Source organism: Danio rerio, chromosome 8 (assembly GCF_049306965.1).
Source record: "Danio rerio strain Tuebingen ecotype United States chromosome 8, GRCz12tu, whole genome shotgun sequence".
NCBI classification, from domain to species: domain Eukaryota; kingdom Metazoa; phylum Chordata; class Actinopteri; order Cypriniformes; family Danionidae; genus Danio; species Danio rerio.
The window spans coordinates 22387373-22412500 of NC_133183.1; the positions used below are offsets into that span (position 1 = coordinate 22387373).

Genomic DNA, 25128 nt, shown 5'->3' on the forward strand with positions numbered 1-25128 from the left:
AGTGTCACATTAAAATTACATCATGGCCTCTTGAATTATTTCTGCGCAGTGGATTTGCTTAGTATCATCACTCAAGGTTTGTAATGACATCAAAGCTTCAATTTGTACAAATGCTTTTCGTGGTTATCCCCTCTCTCTCTTGCGTGCCTAGATGATTTTTTCATGTTCGCTTTGAGTAAATTGAAGAGGAACTGATTTTGACCCATTGATGTCTTTAGTTACTGCACATATATAGGCTGTTTGTTGTTATATACAATACAATCAGGGGAGACTGAAGCAAATAGGCTTGAAAACAGGGTGTCCGCTGGGTCCTAAAGTCTTAAAATGTCTTAAATTTCAAAACAAAATGTTAGGCCTTAAAACCTCTTAAATTCACTGCAAGGCAATATGGTGATGTAGGTTTTAAATCGTTTAAACAGATCTCAATTTTCTTATGTACGTGTGAAGCTACCCTATCAGGCCAGCACCCATCCAATCACCAATAATCCGTCTCGATAAACTAGTAACAAAAGTTACATTTATAAACTTTTTTTGTTTTTGTTTTTTACCAATATGGTCATTATTTCTGACATTCTATAAAAAAACATTTGTTTAGGAGTTCTCCATATATTTATACTACATGGTTAGGGCACTAACTTGAACATACTGTTTCAATTTTTATTTTTTTATTTTAAGAAAAGTTATGCTGAAGTTATGGCAAAGCAGCAGTACATGTGGCCACATTAATGAGGTTGTTCACTCAAAAAAGAAAATCCACTCTTTATTTAGTCACCCTCCGGCCATTCAATGTGTTTTCTTCAACAGAACAAGGTTTTTAGTTAAAACTGTGCTCTGTGCACTTTGAGAGTCCAAACATATGCACCTTACAATGACCTAAGGTCCTATGAAGTGAAACAATTGATCTATGCAGGAAGCTGGATGTGTTTACGACACATCCAGCTTCACAGGTCGCACACAGGTGAGCTGATGCATGGCTGTTGTGAATGCTTCCAAGCCTGTTAGCTTCACAAGATCTCAGTTTCTTGACAGGAGCTACTGGTATTCATTTGTTTAGCTGTCTTTTTTAACTTTTAAAGTGGCTGTAGCCACTGAATTGCACTTTATGAATCACCAAGGACCACAGTTTCAGCCAAAAAGCTTCTACTAAAGTGAAAACTCAACTTGGATGGTCTGAGGGTGTGTAAATAAACAGCAAGTTTTCATTTTTGGATGAATGTCACACTAGTTATTAAAATACGAATTTTTGGTTTTATTATGGACTATTAATGAATGATTAAATAACATTTCCTTTTCTACCAATGTTCCTAGGCCTCTTATATCTTATTAAAAAACAATATCTTATAATAAAACAAGCAAAAGAGTTAAAGAGACTCCTACGTGTGATAAATAAAAGGGTATAAGGTAAAGATCGAACTCTAAACAAATCAAATTATGATAATCAAATCTGAGCTTTCAAGTAAAGTAACCAACCATCCTTATTTAAATACCTAACAAATTGTGAAGTTGAATGACTACATTACCACTATGCTGAAACATTTTTCAGATGAAGTCCTTGTGACTGTGTTGCATAAGAAAAGAAACCAAAAAGCCACTCTGGCGACATCCTTGCATCCTTTTGTATTTACAATCTCCTCACTGCTGCTTGTCACAGCCCTCATTTTCGCTTGTGTTAATACCCTGACCTAAGGTGACACAGACGAAACCCAACCAGAGTCTGTTCACGTTAGGGTTGGGCAATGTCAACCAGTTTGGCATCGTACAATGTTTAATGTGAGACTTCCAGATCTTCTGGGAGACTTGGGATGTCTGAATATCATGTTTAACAACTATAGTGAGACGCGTTCCAGCAATACATCCCTAATAAACTGTCTGATGTGCACTGCTCTCTGGATCTCAGAGGAGCGCATGACAGTGTGTGGCTTTGTGTGTGGCTGTGTCTTTGTTTGTGTTTGTTTGTGGTCAGGTGATGTGCGTTTTCAGTGGATGGAGGGCTTTTCAGAAATGCTAGGTAAAACAGTGTGGATGTGGATCATTTTTGTTCTAAAATGGCATTTTAATACTAAGACGTATCAGTTTAAATAGGGCAGAAGTGTGTATTTTTTATGAGCGGGTTTGCGATGAGGGCAGGGCGAAGGATCGGTGATGTCGGCTCAGCATCGTGTTGTCTATTGGCCATCGGCGATGGACGATGGCATCGTCTATCGGCCCAACCCTAGTTCACGTATGGAGTCTAAAAGCACATGAAAAGTGCATGGTGCATGATTTCATTGCTGCGGTTCCGATACATGTTTTTAATTATGAAGAGAATTAAAAAGCACTGCAGTGTTTGGATGCACTGTGTTTGTCTGAGGTAATTAGTCTAATTTTTGAGATGTTTACGATGTTTGCCTGGAAAATGCGAGCGCGTCACGTGTGTGCCGCTTGCACACTATGTGTGGGTCACTCCCTGTTTAAGGCTGATTTATACTTCTGCGTCAAACGTCGGCGTATGCTACGGCGCTGACGCATAGCCCTTCGCCGTGGCCATCGCCGTCACTGATGTGCACCTCTCAAAAAATGTAACTACACGTCGCAACGACGCGTAGCGTAAGCTCTGTGATTTGTCGGCTTGGTAGCGCTGACGAGTCTGGGTGGGACCGAGAGCCGCGCGAATGGCGCGAGCGATTGTTTACAAGTGTGGAGTCCCGTGAAGGAGCTCCGGATTGAAAGTTTTGTTTTGTGTTTACCTCATAGTTAAAGTTGTTGCACGTCCGCCGGTTCGAGCCGAGTTTGAGCCACTTGTACATCCCGGAAGTGTTCAGGAAAAGCAAAACAGAAGAGAAGAAACTCGACACAGAGGAACATTTACACCTCACTGCCAACTAGCGTTTCGGAAGTGTTAATGCAGACCAACAGAGACAGCGCGCAGAAGTATAAATGCACAGCCACTCGCGTTGCCTGCGCCGTGGGTTACGCCGGTCACTTGACGCAGAAGCTTAATGGCATTCCTTCAAAGATGCACGCTCGGCAGACACATTTTAATTTTCAACCACATTATTATTTTTCATATTATATTAAGTTATTTGAACTATAGCGCTATACCAAGCTTTTTGTAAAGATATTGACAATGCTGTTCAGTCAATAAATACCGATACCGTTTTATCAGCCCAGCCCTATGAGCAACCACTTTTTAAGGAAAAGTTCACACAAATTGTCAATATGCATCATTTATTTTCCATTATAGTTTCACTTATGAGATCCTTTTTTTTTTTGAACACAAAGGAAGATATTTAGTAAAATGTTGTCCCCAAAATAGCTTCGCTTGTGAAGGTTGAGTAAATGATCAGAGTTTGAATTTTTTTTGTGAACTATCCCCTTTCATGATCCAATTAATTTCCACTTATAACCAGTTTCTCTTGGAAATTCACAATATTGCAACAGTGAAATGAGTTGTGACTGTATCTGTTGAATTAGCACACACATATGTTCATTTTCATTGTTGAATAGTTTGCTGATGTTTGTTTTTGCTCATAGTACTTTTCTCCTATGGGATCTGGACATTCTAATGTAATGCTCTTTGGGAACGTCTGTGGTTTTGGGTGGAGTTGTTCATTGCTTTTGGGACAGGGCTCTGATTGTGTTTATTTACACAGGGCACAGCACTTACAATACGAACCTGTGCCAGTGCCTTAGGCATCCTGTTTATAGCAGTGATTCATGACGATGCCCATTTGCATTAACCGAGGCTGCGTGTCAAATGTTTGCATTAAATCCACTAACTGCTTCAGATAATTTCCATGTCATTAAATCTGATACTAGAGATGCAGTTAGCGAGGCCTATGAAAACTCTGAAGAGGTTCCCAGAGATCCAAATGCATATTTTGTAGGATTTATTTATTTATAATTCTTAATGTTTCATTTCAAGCATGTTTAGATGTTTACCAGAGGCTTACATCTTTGCGTTATGTCAATAATTTTTTTTCCTCCCACACTTTCCCCTAAACTGAGAGATTTGGATGGACTTTCTGATGTGCTTAATCTGTCCGATCCCTTCACTATTCTTCCAGGAAAGAGCGGTGTTTGCCTGACCACTGTTACATCACAGCTCAACAGATGCAGCTCTGCACCGCTGTGTCTGCCTGTTTTCTGAGCAAGTAACATGAGCTGGATTGAACCATTAGGGCCCTTTTAGTCTGTAGTGTTTTATCTGCCTCAGCCACTGCTCTACTGAATTTACATTGCAAAGCCAATGTGAGCCTTTTTTTTATTGTGCAGGGATGCGTTTGCTTGATGGGCAGTAACTGGAAACTTTTGTTTTAAAATGTTTAATATTTGTTTAAATAATCTGGAAAACTGCATCATGGTTTTTATAAAAATAAAATAAGTATAGCGCAGCATTGATGATAATATGTTTCTGCAGTAATGATTTTTACCATCACAGACATTAGTTGCTTTGTTTAGTCATTTTAAAATGTAATAAACATAACATGTAGAAATAAATTAGAAACAGTCATTTTAAATGGCAAAAACGCTTAACAATATTGCAGTTTTTATTGTATCTGTGATAAATAAAAAGTTTTGGTGAACATAAGACTTTATAATAATAATAATAATAATAATAATAATAATAATTAGGCATGTCCCGATAAGGTTTTTTTTCCACTTGAATCATCATCATTCGATACTTCTATAATACATAAAAAAAAAAAAAAAAAGAGTGAAGAAACAGATCCAGGATGTTCCTTTTTTTTAATTGACCTTCTTTTAACATTCAACAACTCTCTTGTCAAACATAACGCTTCTGTGAGGTAGCTTAAACAATCAAGTAATAAATAACATAAATTCAGCAGTAAATATAAAAAGAATCTAAAAAAAAAAATATATATAGCACCTCAACTTAAAGCACCCGGCAGGCAATCACAAGCTGGAAAATATCTATTTGCGATTTTATTACTTTTTTTGACAGAATTTACGATTTCAAGCTTTATCTCTATAATGGTGTGGCAACAGTTCTGCGGCAGCTCTTACTAATGTCCAGGGGCCTCTTGTATCAATGCTGCGTACACACAAAAACCTTTCGTACACCAGATTTCACGTTCACGTTTGGATTTACTAATGATGAAATTAACGTGAGAATGTGCGTTGGTCTGCGCCAACTTCATGTCTGGTGTACGTGTATTTGTGTGTTTGTTTTATTTCCATTGGCGACTCCTAGAGGCAATTATGTTAATTGCACACTACAAAGTTTCACAATAACGCATGTGAAAATATTTTGCTATTAATTTATAATTGATAAAATGGGTTAATTGACACAATATTTATTTATTTATTTTTTTACCAATTATGTGATTTAGAACATATTAAAGCATTTGCAAATGTATACGACCCTTAGTCTATGGCAATGGCAGTGTTGGGCTTATTAGAGAACATTGTCATCGGTCGAATCCGAAAGCTCCAAGGTGGCAGGGTGCGTGATGGGTTGCTTTTTGGTGAGTGATGTATTTAGCTGGATATTATTTCAGCTAAGATTTTTTTTTACTAAATTTTTTATTGAGCTTAATTATTTTTACTGCATATTAGGAGACCAAAATTATCAATTAAAGATGTGGCTGTTAACAACCAACAAACTGACCAAGAGCGGAAATACAATGATGCCCATTCTCACACTCGTCAGTTGCAGAGCGGGCGATTGACCTGCTGAAATGCTGGTGGCGCTGCCTTGAGAGCAGAGGGGTGCTGCTATACCGCCCTAACAAAGTGTGTAAAAGTGTAATACATCTGTGTCTTCCACAGACATGGATACTACTCCAGACAGTAAAGTGTTGCCCACAATTGAGGCAACTCTCTCCTCAAAGAGTGTTAGTTTCCCTGCCTGTTCGGTCTACACTTTGACGGTGCGTCGCTGTTCTCCTCTTAAATTGCACCTTTACATCGGTCCATTTCTTTCTGACCCCTCTGCGTTAACCGCGTCAGCTAAACTATCCCACTCTATTTTTTTCTTTTGTTAATAATTTCGGAGGACAAACTTGCAAATAACACAGTTTTTCTCTGGTCTACATTACCTCCGATAGGAGCACCTCCAATTCGGATGTTCAAAAAGAAAATGTGTGGGATTCTGCATTCGCAGTGTTTCATACATCTGAATTTTTTACTGCATACGCACACGTACAGCTTTGTCCGTACACAATGTTTTAGTATTAATTCAAGGCAAGTCTTTGTACATAAGGGCCCTGGTTTAGTTTGTTGTCTGTGACCAAAAGATTCCCATATTACTTACATGCTGATTTTCTTCGATATTAATTTGCTTATTAATGCCCCTGAAGTGACTGCTTTTATTCTAGCCGAAATAATACAAATAAGACTTTCTCCAGAAGAAAAATATTATCAGACATACTGTAAAAATTTCTTTGCTCTGTTAAATATCATTTGGGGAATATAAAAAAAAGAAAAAAATTAATATCTAATAATAATGATAATAATAATAATAATAATAATAATAATAAACTGTTCAAATATGCTTGTAAATGATAGTGTACATATATTATTTTTCATTTGTATTTACTCTTATGCAAGTATATATTTAAAAAAAAATTGTAGGATAAAGAATACAAAAAAGACTGTGAAAGGATGATATAAAAAATAGACATAAAATGTAGTATTATAATACATGAGGGGAAATAATAAACAATTATTTTCCCACTCAAAGTATTATATAATATAATTGCGTAATATATTCTTTGCAGATGTTTTTCATCTAAATTAATTTACAGTACTCTTAATTGCATGTGAAGTCCACCTGGAGCTGCCTGAGGTTAAGTACTCTACATGTGGATATTAGTGTTATTGGGTTCACCCACTAACACACCTGATATTGTCTATGATTTTTGCATTAGCAGCCAAAGAGCTTTAATCACCCGGCTGCTGCTGCTGCTGCACCATTAAGGTCATGTTTCTGGCCCTGGTCTGGAATATGCTTGCACATCTGTGGTCAGGTGGATTGATGCTGCAAAAACCCTTAGCTGGGAGATGAAGAGGCCAGGCTGCTGAACTGTAACCTGACACCTGATTGAGGACTCGCTCAGTGTGTTCTCTGTTACAGGCCATTAACCACTGGAAAGTTTTTTTTTCCAGGCAGCCTCTTTTGACTTATATAAAGTGAGCCGGGATGGATTCTTTATAGCAAAGCAGATGAGGGAGGGTGACTGAACATAAGCTGCTGGTTTGGTCGTGAGAACTGATACAGTCATGTTGTTTGTGTTTATTTCTGTTTTTCTCTCTCTGATTTAGTTTTCAGAGGAGCACATGCACTATCTGTATTCAGATTTTGATCATTTATCTTAAGCCAGGGATGTCCAAACTCGGTCCTGGAGGGCCGGTGCCCTGCACAGTTTAGCTCCAACTTAACACACCTGGTTGGATTTTTTTAGTATACCTAGAAAGAGCTTGATTAGCTGGTTCAGGTGTGTTTAATTGGGGTTGGACCTAAAATATGCTGAGCACCGGCCCTCCAGGACTGAGTTTGGACACCCCTGTCTTAAGCTAAGTGAGCAAATGGCATATGTGAGTTTTGTATTAAAGGAATAGTACAACTAAAAACGAAAATATTATGTTATGATGATGTTATGAGATATGATTTACAAAATCACACTGGCCTTCCGAAAATGTTGGTGATTTATTGTTTTTTTATTAATAGAAGTAAAAAAAAAAGTTTTTAGCTGAAACTGTGGTCCTTGATGATTCCTAAAATGCAAGTCTGCAGTTACAGGAAAGAAATATGTGCAGGCAAGTCTAAATTATTACCCGTTGCAACAATATTTTGTCTCTTTTGAACAATATTTGAAACATTGTTACCTTTATTAAACAGCCTCAACAAATCTTTCTTACTAGGATGATCAATTAGTTTCATAAAGTTAGAATGTTTTCAGAAGCCGATATTAAAGGTGCAGTAGGTTATCGGCTAAAATGCTATCTGTTAGTATTATTTATTTTCACCCCGGCCGTCCAAAGTCAGGCCTCCAGAAACACAAACACGCACCTTAAAGTTGACTGTAGACAACCCACGAGATCATGTCATTCGCCAGTTAGAAAACTTTACAGTACTTTAAAATACTACAATTCTGAATGAAAACTATATTATATCTAGCATGTTTTCAGTTGTGTAGCAAACAAAAATGGTCATAATGTGCAATATTTTGTGCTTGGTGGTTGGCCAGCGGCGTGCAGGAATTACACTTATTACTAAGCCATACTTGCTATTTCAGAGCAAATATTCAAAGTAGCATGGTAAACAATATAGGGAGCACAGGTTTATTGTTAAAAAATGAACCAATGTGAATATAAACCATCTACACCTCAGTAAAGCAGGCTAGGCAGAATAGTGCTATTTATTTGTGTTTCGTTGTTAAACTAAATAAAAACCTACATTATCAATGCTGTAAAAGGTCTCTTATGAAATAGAAAATAGTCACATCAATCTTTCACTGGAAGATTTCAGTTGCTGAACAAATCTTCTGTCCATATAACCCATACATAAATCGACAAAAGCCATATTAGCTTTGTCTGACTAAAATATTTTTAAAACATAACATTACCTGTCTAAAAGAAATACTTTAGCCATGGTGTCATCTTTTCTCCAGCGTGCTAAAGGAACTCCAATATTGATTCAGGATTTTAAAAAGTTTTGATTCAGCATTTGTTTTTATCGCTGTCTCTCTCTTTTGTGTGTACTTGAATGTGTAGATCTGCGTGATTGGGTGCGCAGATGTAAAAGTCTACATTTGTTGACAGACAGTTTGGGCTATTTATCAGAATTATGGGAATTCTCTGCCCGACAAATTTCAATTGGACAAACAGTTTTAAGTCTTATGTTTTACCCAGAATATAAAAATACATATTAATATATTGAGATCATTTACTTTAATCATTAATATTGGAATGTGAAGAGACTTTCAACCAACACAACAAAACATGTTTCTGAAGGCAATCACCTACTGCTGCTTTAATATTGGTTTTCCTATATGTTTTTAACTCTACTCTCAAAGTGCTTATCGCTATTGACTTTCTCTTTATGAATTATTAAGATCCACAGTTTTAGTGAAAATCTGAAGAAAAAAAATCACCTAGATTTTGATTCCTTGGGTATTTTTCCTATTTATTTTGTTTTGTTTATAAAAGACAGGAATGCTTGTATTTGTCAAGAATACATAAAATTTATAACCTATTTCTTTTGTAGGCTCACACGGAATCTGCGCGTGCAGATTTCTGCAGATTTTTAACCCATAATTGAGTCAATGCATTTACTTGTGTAAATGTGTGTAAATGTATATTTATTCAGTTTAAATCAATTTCACTAATATTATTGTGATATAATATCATTAATATTTAAATGTTGAAAGGATTTATTTTCAATACAGTTTGTAAAGTAATATTCTCTGTCTTTTAGTAGCGATATTGTACTTTGTTTACCAAATAAGTGGATCTAATTGAATTTGCATTGTAAACATGAAATAAAAGTTTTAAAGAAAAACTATTGTTTTTTTTAAATTCATGTATTAAGTTTGTAGTTATGATACTCCTAAAATGATGCCGCATAAATCCTCAGATTTTTTTAAAGAAAATTCTCAGCAGAAATAGACAGATTCTGTCTCAGTTCTATGCAATCACATATGCATGGCTAAATCTCACTGTTGCTTTGTTCTAATGCCTGGTCTATTTCTTGTCTTTCAGGAGCCAATCAAATCAAGAGCGCCTCAACTCCATTTGGAGTATAGATTTTATAAACAGCTGGGAAATTCAGGTAAGACCCACATCCTTTCTAGAATCATGTGTTTTATGTTTTGTGAAAAGTCGCCACCTCCTCATCCTGTGTGAGAGTGATCATGCTTCAGTTGTGTGCTGAGAATCATGGGGGCGGTGAGCTTCGGCCTTTTGATGTGGCTGCTTCACTTATCGGCAGCAAATGATGGTGAAAAAGAGGGTCGGATTGAATTTGGGATGGTGGGGGTTATAAGATGAGAATTATCCAGTTTGAAGGCCACTGTTAGACAGTGTTGTCTTTTTATTTTATTTATTTGGGCTTATAATGACCCAGTTTGTCTCCCTCACAGATTAAAATAGTTGTTTGCTCTATGACTGAGGTTATAATGGATTAAATCTCAGAGCTGTGTGATTGGAGCGCAACACCCGGCCATTTTGATTGTAATTACCATACATGTTGCGAAGCCAGAAGGCTGAACTTTGATCCTGTTAAGCCTTACAATGAAAAGGATGAGCAGCTTGTACAAATCCTTGATACATCCATCTATTTGATCGCTGAACCGGAAGGTTGACTGACATGAAGTGCTGCTCTTATTCACATCGACTCATAGCCACCCTGCAATGCAAAGATCTCATTCAGTGAACGGCCGTCTCCAGAGCGGGGATCTGATCCCCTGCCAGCTCACCGGAGCCACTGCTGCCGCCCCTGCAACATTAATAGCCAGTGAAAGTGCAGGCGTGCAGGGCAGGCCTGCTATATTTATATCTACGCCACTCCTCGTGGCTGGGTTGCCATTATCGAATGTCCAGCACGTGACTGATTCCTTTCGAGAAGAAAGCCATATTTTAAGCAGTACACAAAGAGAAAACAAACAATGCTGCTGTCGTGTTTAGTTTTCTATCGTTTTTTTTTTTATCTTTCATGAAGCTGAAGGAAGTGTGAACATTTATCTCTTGTTTTTTTTTTACTTTATTATTGTCTGTTTTAAAGGAATACTTCAACAAAATAAATAATCGTCATAACCACAGGAACCAATTGCACGTTTTTAAATGCTTAATAATTCTAAACAACGTGTGTTAAAACAAACAACATCAACTATGATGTTTATCAATAATCAGTTTTAGCTTTCTGCAAAACCTTAGCCAAGCAACTGGAGCCAGCCTGTGAATCAGAAGATTACACACTTTTTATGGTGCGTTTACGATGTGCCAAATATGCTGCTCATGCATTGATAATAATAGGAATAGTGCATTTACTGTGATGTCAAGTCATGGAGAGTGAAACTCAAACACTCAGCCATTATGTTTAGTAGGGAGTAAAAATATATCTGTGCTGTACATATTCTGAGCCTCTAACTCCAACAATTTATTAACCGAAGACTAACAGCAGACTTTACTTAGTCGTCCTAGTGTGAAATTGCAAGTGATTTACTTGGGTTGTTATGGATTGCTTTCTTTTGTGCTCTCTTTATCGGTGGCAATGCCAATGAAGATCTGCGAATGACCAAGTGATTGTCATGAGATGTACATAGTGACTTGTAATACAATGTTAGTTGCCATCCACCGGTGGTGTAGAGTAATACAATAAACAACTTACAGGAGCTGAGAAGTTTCTCTCTGGATTTCTACTTTATTAAGTTGTGTAAATAATGTGTATTTTTACTTGAGTACATCTTAGTGCTGTACTTTTACTGCACTATTTTCAACCTGCAGTTCCTACTTTTTTATTTGTTTACAGTGATTAAGTGGAATATTCAGTCCCATGGATTCCGTCTAATCAAATCGTGCATACAAAAATTATACCAGACAGACCTACCTCAAAACATGGGTGCTTGTAAATACAACAAACATATACAGTGTTGAATCATTAAAAGTATCCCAAGAGCATGCGTTATTGACACGCAATGACTGCAAGACTGAGATTAGACTGCATTACACTGAGAAGATGAACGATGCCTATTGTACGATGGCTAAATTTGCAAAATGGTCTTAAACAAAAACTAAAGTCACTACAGAATGTTACGTTTTCAAATACATACTCAAATTAGATGTATTCTATTAGTGCTGAAAGAGCTAGGTTTTCAACTTCTGGATATTTGTAACTTGCTAGTCAACATTGACATCGTCAGCTAATTTTTTTCCCCATTAGGTACTCAGTAGAGATGCTCAGATTGATTGGTCGGAGATCGATATTGGCCAGTAATCACATTTATTGACTCTATCGGTAGTCTACAATCTGGCTGATCTTATAAACTGATCGCAGGTGTTTGAGTTTACAAGCAGAGAAAGACACACATACGCACCTTGGTTATACAGTATAGCAGCACTACAACATGTGCGGAGGTAAATAATGTGTGAGTGCGTAAGCGATCGCTGCACATGCGTCACAGCAGCTAAAATATACACAGATGTGATGCGATCTCTGTTTATACAGTTTATTGGTGCAACTCCTGCGAGTGATGGTCTCTTTGTTGCAACCATTGTATATCCAGTGTTTTGAGCTGCTGTGATGCAAGCGGAGCAATCAGCCCTCATCTTGTGTCCAACAGTATGACCTCTGCCGAAGCTCTGTGAGTCTCCCGCATATTATCTATGATTTTCTCTAAAGCTGCTTCTGTCCATACTAAATGTTTATAAGAGACATGTTTAAGATTATATGCGGTAATAATAATGTATAGGGTTACATGCAGCATCCTTAGTTTATTATCTTATGTAAGGAGAGATCTCCACTTATGTAGCATACTTTTAGGGAAAATGTGCTTTATGCAATGGCAAAGTTACATAAAGCTTGAAGCATCAGAATCGGTACTCGGTATCGACCAATCACCAAGACAAAAAATAGGTACTCTGTATTTGTTGCAAATATCCTGATCAGCGCATCCCTAGTACTGAGATTTCACATGTAAACACATAATACGCATTCTGAAATCTGCTTCCTGTTGTTTTCTTATACTTAAATTGCATGTTAAGGTAATGTGTTTTCACATTTATAGTCCTTGAATGGTAAATAATGGAACTTGCACATACAAACAAAGTGGCACTAATGTAAGCTAGATTTTTAATTGGCAAGATAAGGCAGAATCATTTTACAACATTGTCCTCTCTACTTTTCAGTCCTTTTAGACTTTTAGTAATTGTATTATACTTTGAGTAGTATTTAGAACAGACACTTACACTCTACTTGCACTACATATTTTAGCAAGTAACGGTACTTGAGTACGTTTTTTCAGTACTCTTTTCACCACTGGTATCCACATACAATTGAATTTTTAGCCTCCCTTTGATTTTTTTTTCTTTCATTTTTTTTTTATATTTCTAAAAAAATGGCTTAGATTGGCTAATAATTTTGACCTTAAAATGGTTTTTTAAAAAATTAAAAACTGCTTTTATTCAAGACTTTCTCCAGAAGGAAAAATATTGTCAGACATGCTGTGAAAATTTCCTTGCTCTGTTCATTTGGGAAATATATAAAATAAATTATCAAAGAGGGGCAAATAATTCTATATTAAAGGGGCTGTATTAAATAGAAATTATTGAATTGTTGATGGTTCTCCCTGCATTTTTTCCCTTCTTTTTTTAATATTTTCCAAATGACGTTTAACAGCACAAGAACATTTCCACAGTATGTCCGATAATATTTTTTCTTCTGGTGAAAGTTGTATTTGTTTTATTTAAGCTAGAATAAAAGCAGTTTTTAATTTTTTAAAAACCATTTAAGGTCAAAATTATTAGCCCCTTGAAGCTATATTTTTTTCGATAGTCTACAGAACAACACATCGTTATACAATAACTTGCCTAAATACCTTAAAGATAAAATAAATTAGTTATTATAAATGAGTTATTAAAACTATTATGTTTAGAAATGTTGAAAAAATCTTCTCTCCGTTAAACAGAAATTGGGAAAAAAATAAACAGAAGGGCTGATGATTCTGATTTCAATTTATTGAAGAGTTATTTTATTCGTCGAGCTGTGATAGTGATATAGTTTAACAAAAAAAGAGGAAATTTGAACACACGTAAAAACAAATGGTTGCAGGATCACTGAAAGTACCCTGAAAGTCAAACCTTGACCTTTAAATACAACTTCCCTTTTCTTTGTCTGGTATACAAATGGTCATGTCTTGCGGTTCAGAGAGTGCATCTTGAAAGTTGATGTACTTGGATTTTCCAGACCGCTTTCCTGTTCGTCCTATATAGTTCTTATTTTGAAATATAATCGTAAGTTACTCAACCTCTTCAACGTGACACTGGCTCTTACGCAACCTTACCTTCTGGTAATGCGTATCCATCACTTCAAAGTGAACATCGCTTTCCAAACACGCCAGCGGGGGCTCCAGTGATTCACAGTTGTGAAATCTAGATCTAAATGTTTCATGAAGCCTAAAAGGCGACAACCAAACCAGAGCCTCCAGCTTTCCCAGCAGAGAATCCTTTGAGAGGATCTGCCATTGTGAGACTCATCTTAAGCCACCGGAGAACCTCTGCTCCTTAAACCTGCAGCTAAAGAGGAGTGTTAATTCTCTACCATGCTGGAAAAAGAGCCCAGGTCATGTTAGGATACCTCTTTGGTGTATTTCCACACCTTCTCAGCACAATTTTGGGCCCATATTTTAATGCAACATTGTTGATGTGATCACAAATACAAATCTTTGCTTTGCCCATCAGCCTTAAATGTTTTGCACTTTAAATGTCATAAAGGCTGTCAATTATTTAAAGCATGCGCCATATAAAAGGGCAACAAACTGAGAAAATGCTGGTGCCGATCGCTGCTAAAATAGCTCGTGTTTAAATGTTTAATTGTTATTGTGCTTTTGATTAAAGCTCTCTGGTTATTTTTAGCATGGTGTGACTTGGTTAGTGGCTTTTCAATCGTTGTGTTCAATCTCTGACATTTAGGGGGGGGGGGGGCTCATGGCTCTCTTTCTCTCTGCAGTGTAAGCTGAGGATGTTTTATGCAGCAGGGTGGATAACGCAAGCCCTCTCATCTCCTGAATCACACTGGGAACGATCACGTTTCAGCCTCTGATTCTTCTCTACTGTCCTGCTAATGGAATCAGGGCCTTGTTGTTCTCCGGCTGCATGCTGAATCTTTAATACGCCAGCCTTCGTGTGCTAAACTTTGACATTCCAGTGCGTCTGAGAGGACATGTGTTTGATGAACAATGAGTTGTGTTGTTTTCTTTCAGGCCCAGTTAGTGATGTGAGCGAGTGGGGTTTAGAGATGGCAGAAAAATCTCCTTGTTGAACTTTAGTGTCGCTGCACAGAAGGCTGATAAAAGGGGAGCTGACGGTGTGTTAGTGACTGCTTACAGAGAGTGGGCCTGAAATATGAGTCAAAACCATATTTAAATATTTAACCTAAAATCATATTTAAACCCTCATTAATAAAAAAATGTTATTAATACCAAAACATTAATAATAAATATATATTTTTCTATATTGCTACTGATGCCACCTCACCACATTTTTAAGTATTGGTTTTGCTACTTTAAGAGCATTTCTTTATTTTGTTATGTATAAATTTATTAATACTAATCAATAATAATAAAATACTGTATTCTGTAGTATTTTCATTTTTATTTATATTATTATTTATTATTAAATGTTTATTATTTATACGTTATTTATTAATACTTATTACATTTTATTTATATTTATTTTGTCATTATGAATAATATATTGATATTTAATATTTATTTAGTTTATACCAGTAATGCTATTTTTTATTTATTTATTTTGTTTTGTTGATCTTTTTTTGCCAATTTTCTGTATTTCATCAGAATCTCATAGGTTGTATTTACACTACATGGTTCAAGTGACTTAATTCAGATTTTTTTTTTTTTTTTTTCTCGAATATTGCACAGATCGGATATAACACCATGTAGATGTAAGCAGGAAAAATTCACATGCATTGCGATTTGCTCAAATCAGATTCAGGCCTTCATATGTAGAAATTTATCCAATATGAATTGGATCTGTGTTCTCGTGTCTGTAGTGTAAGCAGGTAGATCGTTTTTTCACCTGTCAATGTGAGTAGCGCATAATTAAAAACCATAGCAAATGACGTCAGTTCAGATGCTTTCATTTCAGAACAGACTTTAGCGGAGTCCCAAACCTCATGCATGAGGACTAAAAAAGCTTTTATATTGTCAAGAAGTACAAGTATTTAAGCATGTTAACAAAAGAGAGAAAGTGCAGTATCCACTACGTAAACAATAAAAACTAAAACCGTTGCATCATGTGCATAAATCACGCTATGGAATTGGAATTAAGATGCCTACTGGTTTAAAAAAGCCTAGATTAAAAGAAGATGGCCAAATGAGAACTTTTCTGCCATAAACTATAGTAAAACAACTTGTCAGTAAAAAAAAAAAAAAAGAAACACTCTGAACAGATTAAATACAGAAATGTAAAGGGCGCTCTTTTATCATCAGATGTCAGTCAGCGCCCGCTCTATTTTTATTATTATTATTTTTTTCAATTTAGTCAATGCGTCTTTGCCGTGTACAGTGTAAATGCAGTCAATCGCATTTAAGAGTCACATTTAAAAGGTGATTTAAGCAGGTTATCAAAAAAATCCGATATAGTCTCAATCATATTTGACCATCAGACAGAATCTGCAGTGTAAATGCAGCCATATTGTCAAATGTCATATTTAAAATCATGTGGCCAAATTGAATTAAGCAAAAATATTTTATTTCTTAGTACGTTTTATTTTTATTATGATTATTGGTAGCGCTTCCCACACATAGACTTTACTTTGGTGGGCTGCCAAAGTATATTTAATGACACTTTATTATTTTTTAAGTATTTTTAAACTATTATTAGCATCCTTTTTTTTTGCACTATTTTGTATCAGCCTAATATAACCAAACATCCACGATCGATTGAGTAGACTGTTTACCCATTTGTTCTGTGTGCGCACAAAGCGTCAATATTTACACAGACACTCATGTGCTTTACAGACCCAGACCCTTGTTTTTGGCACTTAAAAAATTTGTCTGGCTGGGTTTCTAAATCTTATAAAATGTCCAGGATTCCGCTTTTGCTCTCTGAAGCTAACGTTAGTTAATCATATGTGTTTTTTTTTTTTGCATTGCCTTTTTGCTTAAGCCTACTTTCTGTTGGCTTTGCAACTAACAGTGCGTGCACAGTTGTGAGAGAAACATTCAACAATTCATTCTTAAATCTAAACGACTCCTTACTACAGTATACACTTGGAGAGAATTAAAAGACAAAATATATGTACACCATTAGTAATGGTTAATCAGTGCATTTGTCTTATTTAAATAAGCACATTTTAATAATGTAATTATTAGCATTTTTAGAGATATTGTCTGTTTTTATTCCTTTTTCTGTTATTTATTTCTCATTTGCTGATTATTTTATTAATGTGATGATGTTAATTTATTACATAGGCTATTACATATCTAAAATGCTTTGGCATTCAAGTTTGTTTTGAACTTGAAAGAGAGAGAGAAGCAGATTTGACCTGTCAGTGGCTGAACAAGACTCCTGAATGGCATAAAAGTAAGAGAAATAGTGGATTTCTTTTTTTACTTTAACCCACTGAAAAGAAACCGTGTATAACAGTGTCATAATAAATAAAAAATATTGTTAAAAATTAAAACATTTTTGTCTGTTTAAAAGTTGTATAATTCAATGTGTGTTTCAATCAGTCTACAACCACAAGTAATTTTTAAACCCGTGGGAAGCGCTGATTGGTATTCAAATTTTTATTTTAGACATTTTTTTTTATGAATTTTGTGTACAAAAGTCTGTAATTGTCAATTACAGACCTCTCTCTTGTGCATCTTTTAGCGCACTGCATTAATAAATTGGACTTCCTCTAATATCTTTTCTTTAACTCTCTATAAAAATGGTAATTCACATATTTAATTTTTTCTTTATGATCTGAAATGCTATAAAACCTACGATGTTGACAATGCAAGGAAGTGTTTCAGCTGCGCATGGTTGTAATTTTCCTCCCTGTGATTGGTGAGTTGGCGTCAGGTTTAGACCTTAGATCTGCTGCTTTGATGAGTCAGTTTCCTGGCTGCACATCCATCATCGCTGAGCTTTCCAAACAGATCTGTGCTGCTGGCGAAAATGCAGGCAGGTGTGTTCGCATGTTCTCATGACGTTTGTCCGATCAGGTAAATCCTCTTATAATCCCTGCTGGAGCTGGGCTTTCCTGGGCTCACTATATCTGTGGGTCTTATGGGCCTCTTTATCTGACCATTGGATCGAACGTCATACACACATTTATTTTTTTAGTTGATAAGCAGATGGATGACAGGCTTTCAGTCACTTAATGAATGTTTTGATGATTACATAGAAATAATTAGTGGATGTATAGTTTGCTAAAAATATAATTTCTGAAGTTATTCATTTAGTGTTATTATATGATGTAAAATGATCAGTTTTTGTATTTTAAGATTTTCTGTTTGTTTCTGATTATGAATTGCATTGTGGGATGTTGATCTCTGCTCTGTTGACATTCGATGTAGAAAAATCACACTGCAGTTTAACAATGTGTCATATTGACATTTTAGTAGTTTGAAATAATATATTTTAATATATTGTGACACCCGTCCAACTGCTTGTTAACACATTTCTAATCAGCCAATCACATGGCAGCAACTCATGCATTTAGGCATGTAGACATGGTCAAGACAATCTGCTGCAGTTTAAACCTGAGCATCATAATGAGGACGAAAGGGGATTTAAGTGACTTTGAACATGACATGGTGGTTGTTGCCAGACAGGCTGGTCTCAGTATTTCATAAACTGCTGATTTACTGGGATTTTCACGCACAACCATCTTTAGGGTTTACAGAGAATGGTCCGAAAAAGAAAAAAATATCAGTTCTGTGGGTCCAAAGCCTTGTTGATGCCAGAGGTCAGAGGAAAATGGCCAAAATGGTTCGAGCTGATAGTAAGGCAACAGTAACTCAAATAACCACTCCAACAACTGAGGTATGCAGAAGAGTATCTCTGAACCCACAATAAATATATATATATATATATATAACCCACAATATATCGAACCTTGGGGTGGATGGGCTACAGCAGCCAAAGACCACACCGGGTACCACTTCTGTCAGCTAAGAACAGGAAACTGAGGCTACAATTTGCACAGGCTGACAAAAATTGGACAATAGAAGTTTGGAAAAAAGTTGCCTGGTCTGATGAGTCTCGATTTCTTCTGCGTCATTTGGATGGTAGGGTCAGAATTTGGCGTCAATAACATGAAATCATGGATCCATTCTGCCTTATATCAACGGTTAAGGCTGCTGGTGGTGGTGTAATGGTGTGGAGGATATTTTCTTGGCACACTTTGTGCCTATTAATACCAATTAAGCATTATGTAAACGCCACAGCCTACCTGAGTATTGTTGCATGTCCATCCCTTTATGACCACAGTGTACCCATGTACTGATGGCTACTTTCAGGAGGATAATGCGCCATGTCATAGAGAGCAAATCATCTCAGACTGGTTTCTTGAACATAACAGTTCACTGTACTCAAATGGCCTCCACAGTCACCAGAACTCAATCAAATAGAGCACCTTTGGGATGTGATGGAACAGGAAATTCGCATCATCGATGTGCAGCCAACAAATCTCCAACTGCGTGATGTTATGTCAATATGGAACAAAATCTCTGAGCAATATTTCCAGTACCTTGTTGAATCTATGCCACGAAGGATTAAGGCAGTTCTGAAGGGAAAAGTGGTGCCAACCCGGTACTAGTAAGTTGTACCTGAAAAAGTTGCCGGTGAGCGTATATTAGTCTGTAAAATAAGAAAATCTGAAAAATAAAAAAACGCCAATCCAAACAATGTATCGCTTCTAAACCAATATAATGTCAATAAACGTGACTTTTTAAAAAGTTTTAACACCGAACATTGTTAAATAAAAGTTCAAGGTCCCAAAACAATTATTCAATTATAATGTAGATATAATACAAAATACAGATGTATTTCTACAGTATGGACAACGATTAAGATAGTCTGACCACGGTGCCTAATAAGACACTGCCTATTTTTCTTTCAAATGAAGATTTTTTTTTGCATGATGTTTTGCATAACTGCATATATTTGCGTCAGTTTATGGTATATCATTATATGTACAGTACTTTCACATTTACTCATATTGTGCTATATCTATCATATGGCTCAATGAAACCGATACAGTCCTGGTAAATGATGTTCAAACCATCGACCCCTCCTTCACGAGCCTTTTAGGGTCTGCCCAGAGTACTTGCTGTGGTAGAGAATGGACAGATCAGCTCAGCCATTTCACATTCACTGTAAACTCTGCAAGCGTGACATCACTGCTGCTTTAACGAACTGCATGATGTGCTCTCTCTCTCTCTCCAAGGCCTTGTTAGTCCTGTTTTGTTCAAAGTGTTGTCATTATGGGTCCTGTCAGAGACTGTGGCCTGCACTGCCCATGAACAGCAGGCTAAACATTTAGTGGCGTTAAGAAAACAATAATACAGGACCACACAATGTGGTGCAGATTCTACGTTTCAGATTGGATGTTATAAAGTGGTCTTTAAATTGGTTGTTAAAGGTCCCCTGAAGTGCCATGGAATGCACAGCTTTGTTCGATGTGAGATGTAATTTCAACTGAAACAAAAAGAAAGCAGCAAGGCTCATTGGAAATGCATGCATCAGCCTACATGTTTTTGTGAAACTTTAAATGTGTAACTTCTGCATGGGTTTGACTGCACTGCACTTTTTCACACTAAAGATATTTATAATATTAAGGGACATATTGACATATAAAGGTCATTAAAACATGCAAAACATTAACTTAATACCACCCACCACCTTGATGTACATCATTTGTAATTGAATACATTTGCCTCAAGTGTCTATCTCTGTATGTCTTTTCTGGTGTTTGCAGTGTTGGGGTCTACACAATTTTACAAGTGAGATAAAAGCAATGTAATATAAGGGTATAACTATGACATCGAAGTGCATATTTCTATTCTATTAGGGAAGTGGTTTAGGTCATTTGTTCTCTTAAGCCTAGTTCACACTACAGGATTTTAAACATCAGCAGATCGCTGTGCTGTTCACACTACATGACTTGACTTTGTGTCTTTTGATCTCTGTGGTGTTCACACTACGCAACACTCCGTGAACGATCCACAAGAGGGGGGTCACACACTACATGATCAGACAACAACTCATTCCCCATCAGCTCATTCAAGCTACCAAACCACAGCCAATGAAAATTTGAGGGAGGAGTCGTCAGAAAAAGTTGAACACTATTGGCTGCTTGTGTGCTGATTACATCACTGACAGCTTTTCAAGCTTTGGAGAAAGCATTTAAAAACATCGTCAAATCAGCTGATTTATGAGCGGATTAATCACTTATCTGCAAGGTTCCAGTGGATAGATGCACAGAGAGTTTTTAATTTTTGTAATTTTATAACTCTTTGAAATAAAACTAACATATTTATAACACCCTGCCGTTTTCTAACTATCAGTGTATTTCTTTCTGACATTGTTATTTTTTTTATTACAAAACAGTAAAGAACTGAGCATTTCTGCCTTAAATTACCATATTGGTTAAAATAACTGCATGCATGTCTGATACTTTTCGCTGTGACTTTAAATATGTGTGCATTTTCTTGCCTGGCAACTTCCTGCTAACATAAACAAAACTTTCTGATGGCAAAAACATCAATTTACTTCAGATATCTTTCAAAACAGCAAATTCTGTGCTGTTAAATAGCTCCTGTTTGAAAGTGAAAATGAAAGCCAAGACCTTTAAGTGTTTTAGTATCTTAACTACATATTTATAGGCTGTATTACCAAAAAAATATTATATTTTTAGGGTAATGGTGTCATTAAATATGATGCCAGACATTCAAAGCTTAATTTTAATATCTCAATAATAGCTTTGAATGTAAATATGTTGTGACAATATGGCGTTTCATATGAGAACGATCAGAATGAGCAGTATGGTAATTCTAATAGTTACAGAATTCTAGTTCCACTGTTAATATAGTCTACTCTCATGTCTGTGTTAACACAAAATGAAGCGAGTACACTGATGCCCATTCTGACCAATCACAGATGTTTCTGCTGAGCTCCTGAACACACAGCCATTCAGCTCATGCTGATATGCTCTCTCATTGGCTGTAGCTCGTCACTACATCTGACCACACGTGGGGTTGAGTCGGCCGACTGCTCTGGAATATTTAGCATGCTGAATGTTGGATTTCCGTCTGCGAGGTGTCGGCGACGCGTCAGCGAGCCTCGTTGATGCGTTGCTCAGTAGTTCACACATAAAGAGCGGCGAGCGCCGTGCACCCGCAGATTTCTTCCCGATCACAGCCCGATCTGTCGGCGAGCTCGTTAACTTCCAAATCGGGCTCAAATCAGGCTTAAAATCCTCTAGTGTGAACTAGGCATTAGTGATCTGTATGACAAGCCCCAAATTTTCATGTACAAGAAGGAAGTGTTTTTGAGACGTACAACAAATTGTACCCCAAGTTGGAGCCCAAATTATATGGGTTTTTGGGGCCGATGTTGATATCAGGTAGTAACAAAACGGCAATAACGATATATCGGCCGATAATCTTCACATCCATATTAGAGTATCAATCAAAAGGACACTTACCCATTCGTGTGTACCTAACATTTTGACTAGTACTGTATAGCATAGCAAACAATGGAATCTTTTCTGCTGTTGCTGTTCTGCAAGTAATTATTACATTTCAATAACTTTGTTTGTGTTATACGTTCTGTGAAGTAGGTTTTAAACAACAATCATATCTCTGGCAAATTCACCAATATCAATACATCGTTGAGATGCTCATATCGGCTGATAAAATTGGCGAAGCTATATATCGTTAAGGCTCTACCTCAAGTAGCACATTACACATAAACATTGCCCTCTAGTGTATTTTAAAAGTGCAACGAAACATACCTCACGCAGCATTTCACAAAAATATAGAAATAATTTTTTGTGATGAATTTTTATCATTACATAAAGAAATTCAAGGAAAAACAGCCTTTTTTAATTATTGCTCCTCCATTTAGATTAGATTTTATTATTCATGTCTTGTAAGGGGTAGGGGGCTTCAGATTCTAAAGAGCATTTGATTGGTCAGAAGATCTCTTGAGAAACTGAAATATGAGCTAATGTTATAAAAACATTATTGATTCATTTCTGGCTAAAGTGACAAACTGCATGTTTTGAATGCTTATATCTTTTAAACATAAATTTTGGAGCCCACTTGCTATTAGCTAAAGATAACTTTAAGAAATCATTGATCCTAACAGGCAAAAAGCCTTTTCATTTGATTTTAGAGAGACTATAAACAATGATTTTGTCTTTTGCAGAGGGAGTTCCTCAGGTCTTCTACTTCGGGCCTTGCGGGAAGTACAACGCTATGGTTCTGGAGCTGCTCGGGCCCAGTCTAGAGGACCTGTTTGACCTCTGCGACCGCACTTTCTCCCTCAAGACCGTCCTAATGATAGCTATTCAACTGGTAAGCGTCCGGTCAGAGAGCCACTTAGCCTCCATCAGCAATTTTGGCTTTGTCTTATTACACATTTAGGAATTCTTTTGGCTCTTTTCTAAATGATTTCTAGGAATCGTTCAGCTCTGTCATGCTTTTATTTTTTGTCCTCAATTACAATCTTACTTGTTTTTTCAGATAACACGGATGGAGTTTGTTCACACACGAAGCTTGATATATCGAGACGTCAAGCCAGAGAATTTTTTAATGGGGCGGCCGGGGTCCAAGAGGCAGCACACCATTCATATCATCGACTTCGGGCTTGCCAAAGAATACATAGACCCCGAGACCAAAAAACACATCCCATACCGAGAGCATAAGAGCCTTACTGGCACTGCCCGGTATATGAGTATCAACACACATTTGGGAAAAGGTGTGCATTATAAACCTCTCTTTACATCTTCTTTCACTTTCCCATGTGTAGTTTGTTTTAAATTTAATGCTTTTTTGGCTAAAGAGGAAAAATAATAAATCAGCAACTCAGCTTAAATGACATACTTTCATTTTCCTGAGTGACTCATATTTATGCAACCCACTTAATCATGTAGTTTAAAAATCATATCTCATTTTACTGTGAAAATGTACCTGTTGCATCTGTCTGTGTGACACATAGCATTTGTTGTTTTTCTTCCCCATCAGAACAAAGCAGAAGGGACGACCTAGAAGCACTGGGCCATATGTTTATGTACTTCCTGAGAGGCAGTTTGCCCTGGCAGGGCTTGAAGGTTTGCATTTTTTTCTTTTTGCCTCCTCAACGTGTGTTCATCATTTCCTGAAATTATTTTTTTCATTTTCATTTTTTCCCCTCCTGTAGGAGTGTTTTGAACTTGTGACTTTTCTTGTCGTGTTATTAAAGTAATCCACGGGTTCGAGAGCTTTTTGTTGCACATTTACGCTACTGCACAAAAGAACATGAATTTGCCTGCCTACTTGAATGATGCTTACCAAGACTACATTGGTAAAAATACATATTTTAACAAATATAAGGAATAAAATAATATTCTAAAATATTAATGAGCCATTACTCCTGTCTTTAGCATCACTAGACACTCTAAAATATTACTATGATGCTAATTTATTGCTCAATGTTTTATTTTATTATTATTAGTGCTGTTTTAATGGTTGCACAGTATTCTTATGAATAAATATTGATTTATCATTAATATTATTAATATCAATATCATTAATTACTTCAAGGTTTCTCATATTTTAAGAATTTTGACTGGCTTGATTATTTCTATATTTTAGTTCTTCATATATTTATATTATTTAAATAAATCATACAATAAATATAATAGTAGTAAAATAAAAATATATATTTTTTATTTTTATTTAATTTTGTTTTTGTTAAACATGTTAAATATGAAATATGCAGTAAATAGCTTTTCACTCTTACTTTTTTTTTCTAAACAACACACAAACAAAACACACACATGCATACATTATGGGTCTATACAAATATATTAGTAATATTAAAATAAAATACAATTAAATAAAATTATTAAGTAAAATATATATATTTTTATGTATAAAAGAAAATAAAACTAAATAAAAAAAAAAAAATTTTAAAACTATAAGTAAAAGTTTTGTTGTTCTAAAATAACTGAAGGGTCCATCTTCTTTATGTGATCTAAAACAAGTTGCCAAGTTAGAAAAAACATATCAGTACAACCTTCTACAGTATATCGCGAAGGCAATTACATTTATCTTACTTTTGTCAAAACATAAGGACTGTGGTGTAATACCAAATATTGAAATTATGGTCTCAGGTTGTAAAAGTATTTAATGCATCAGATTTAAATTTTATATAAATATTAGCTGCCAAAGTTCCTTTAGTTTTGAACAA

The 25128-nt window shown here is 36.0% G+C and overlaps 1 protein-coding gene across 5 annotated transcripts in view; it reads left to right on the forward strand.

Annotated features, from left to right (window-relative positions):
• Window positions 1–25128, forward strand: part of csnk1g2b (casein kinase 1, gamma 2b) — a 64296-nt gene that overhangs the window by 20983 nt on the left and 18185 nt on the right. For all 5 annotated transcript variants that reach the window (XM_073909650.1, XM_073909651.1, XM_005166859.5 and 2 more), the window contains 4 exons: window positions 9706–9775; window positions 23104–23252; window positions 23421–23655; window positions 23922–24007. In XM_073909650.1, coding sequence (XP_073765751.1) covers window positions 9706–9775; window positions 23104–23252; window positions 23421–23655; window positions 23922–24007 — 540 coding nt within the window. The remainder of the gene's footprint in view (window positions 1–9705; window positions 9776–23103; window positions 23253–23420; window positions 23656–23921; window positions 24008–25128) is intronic.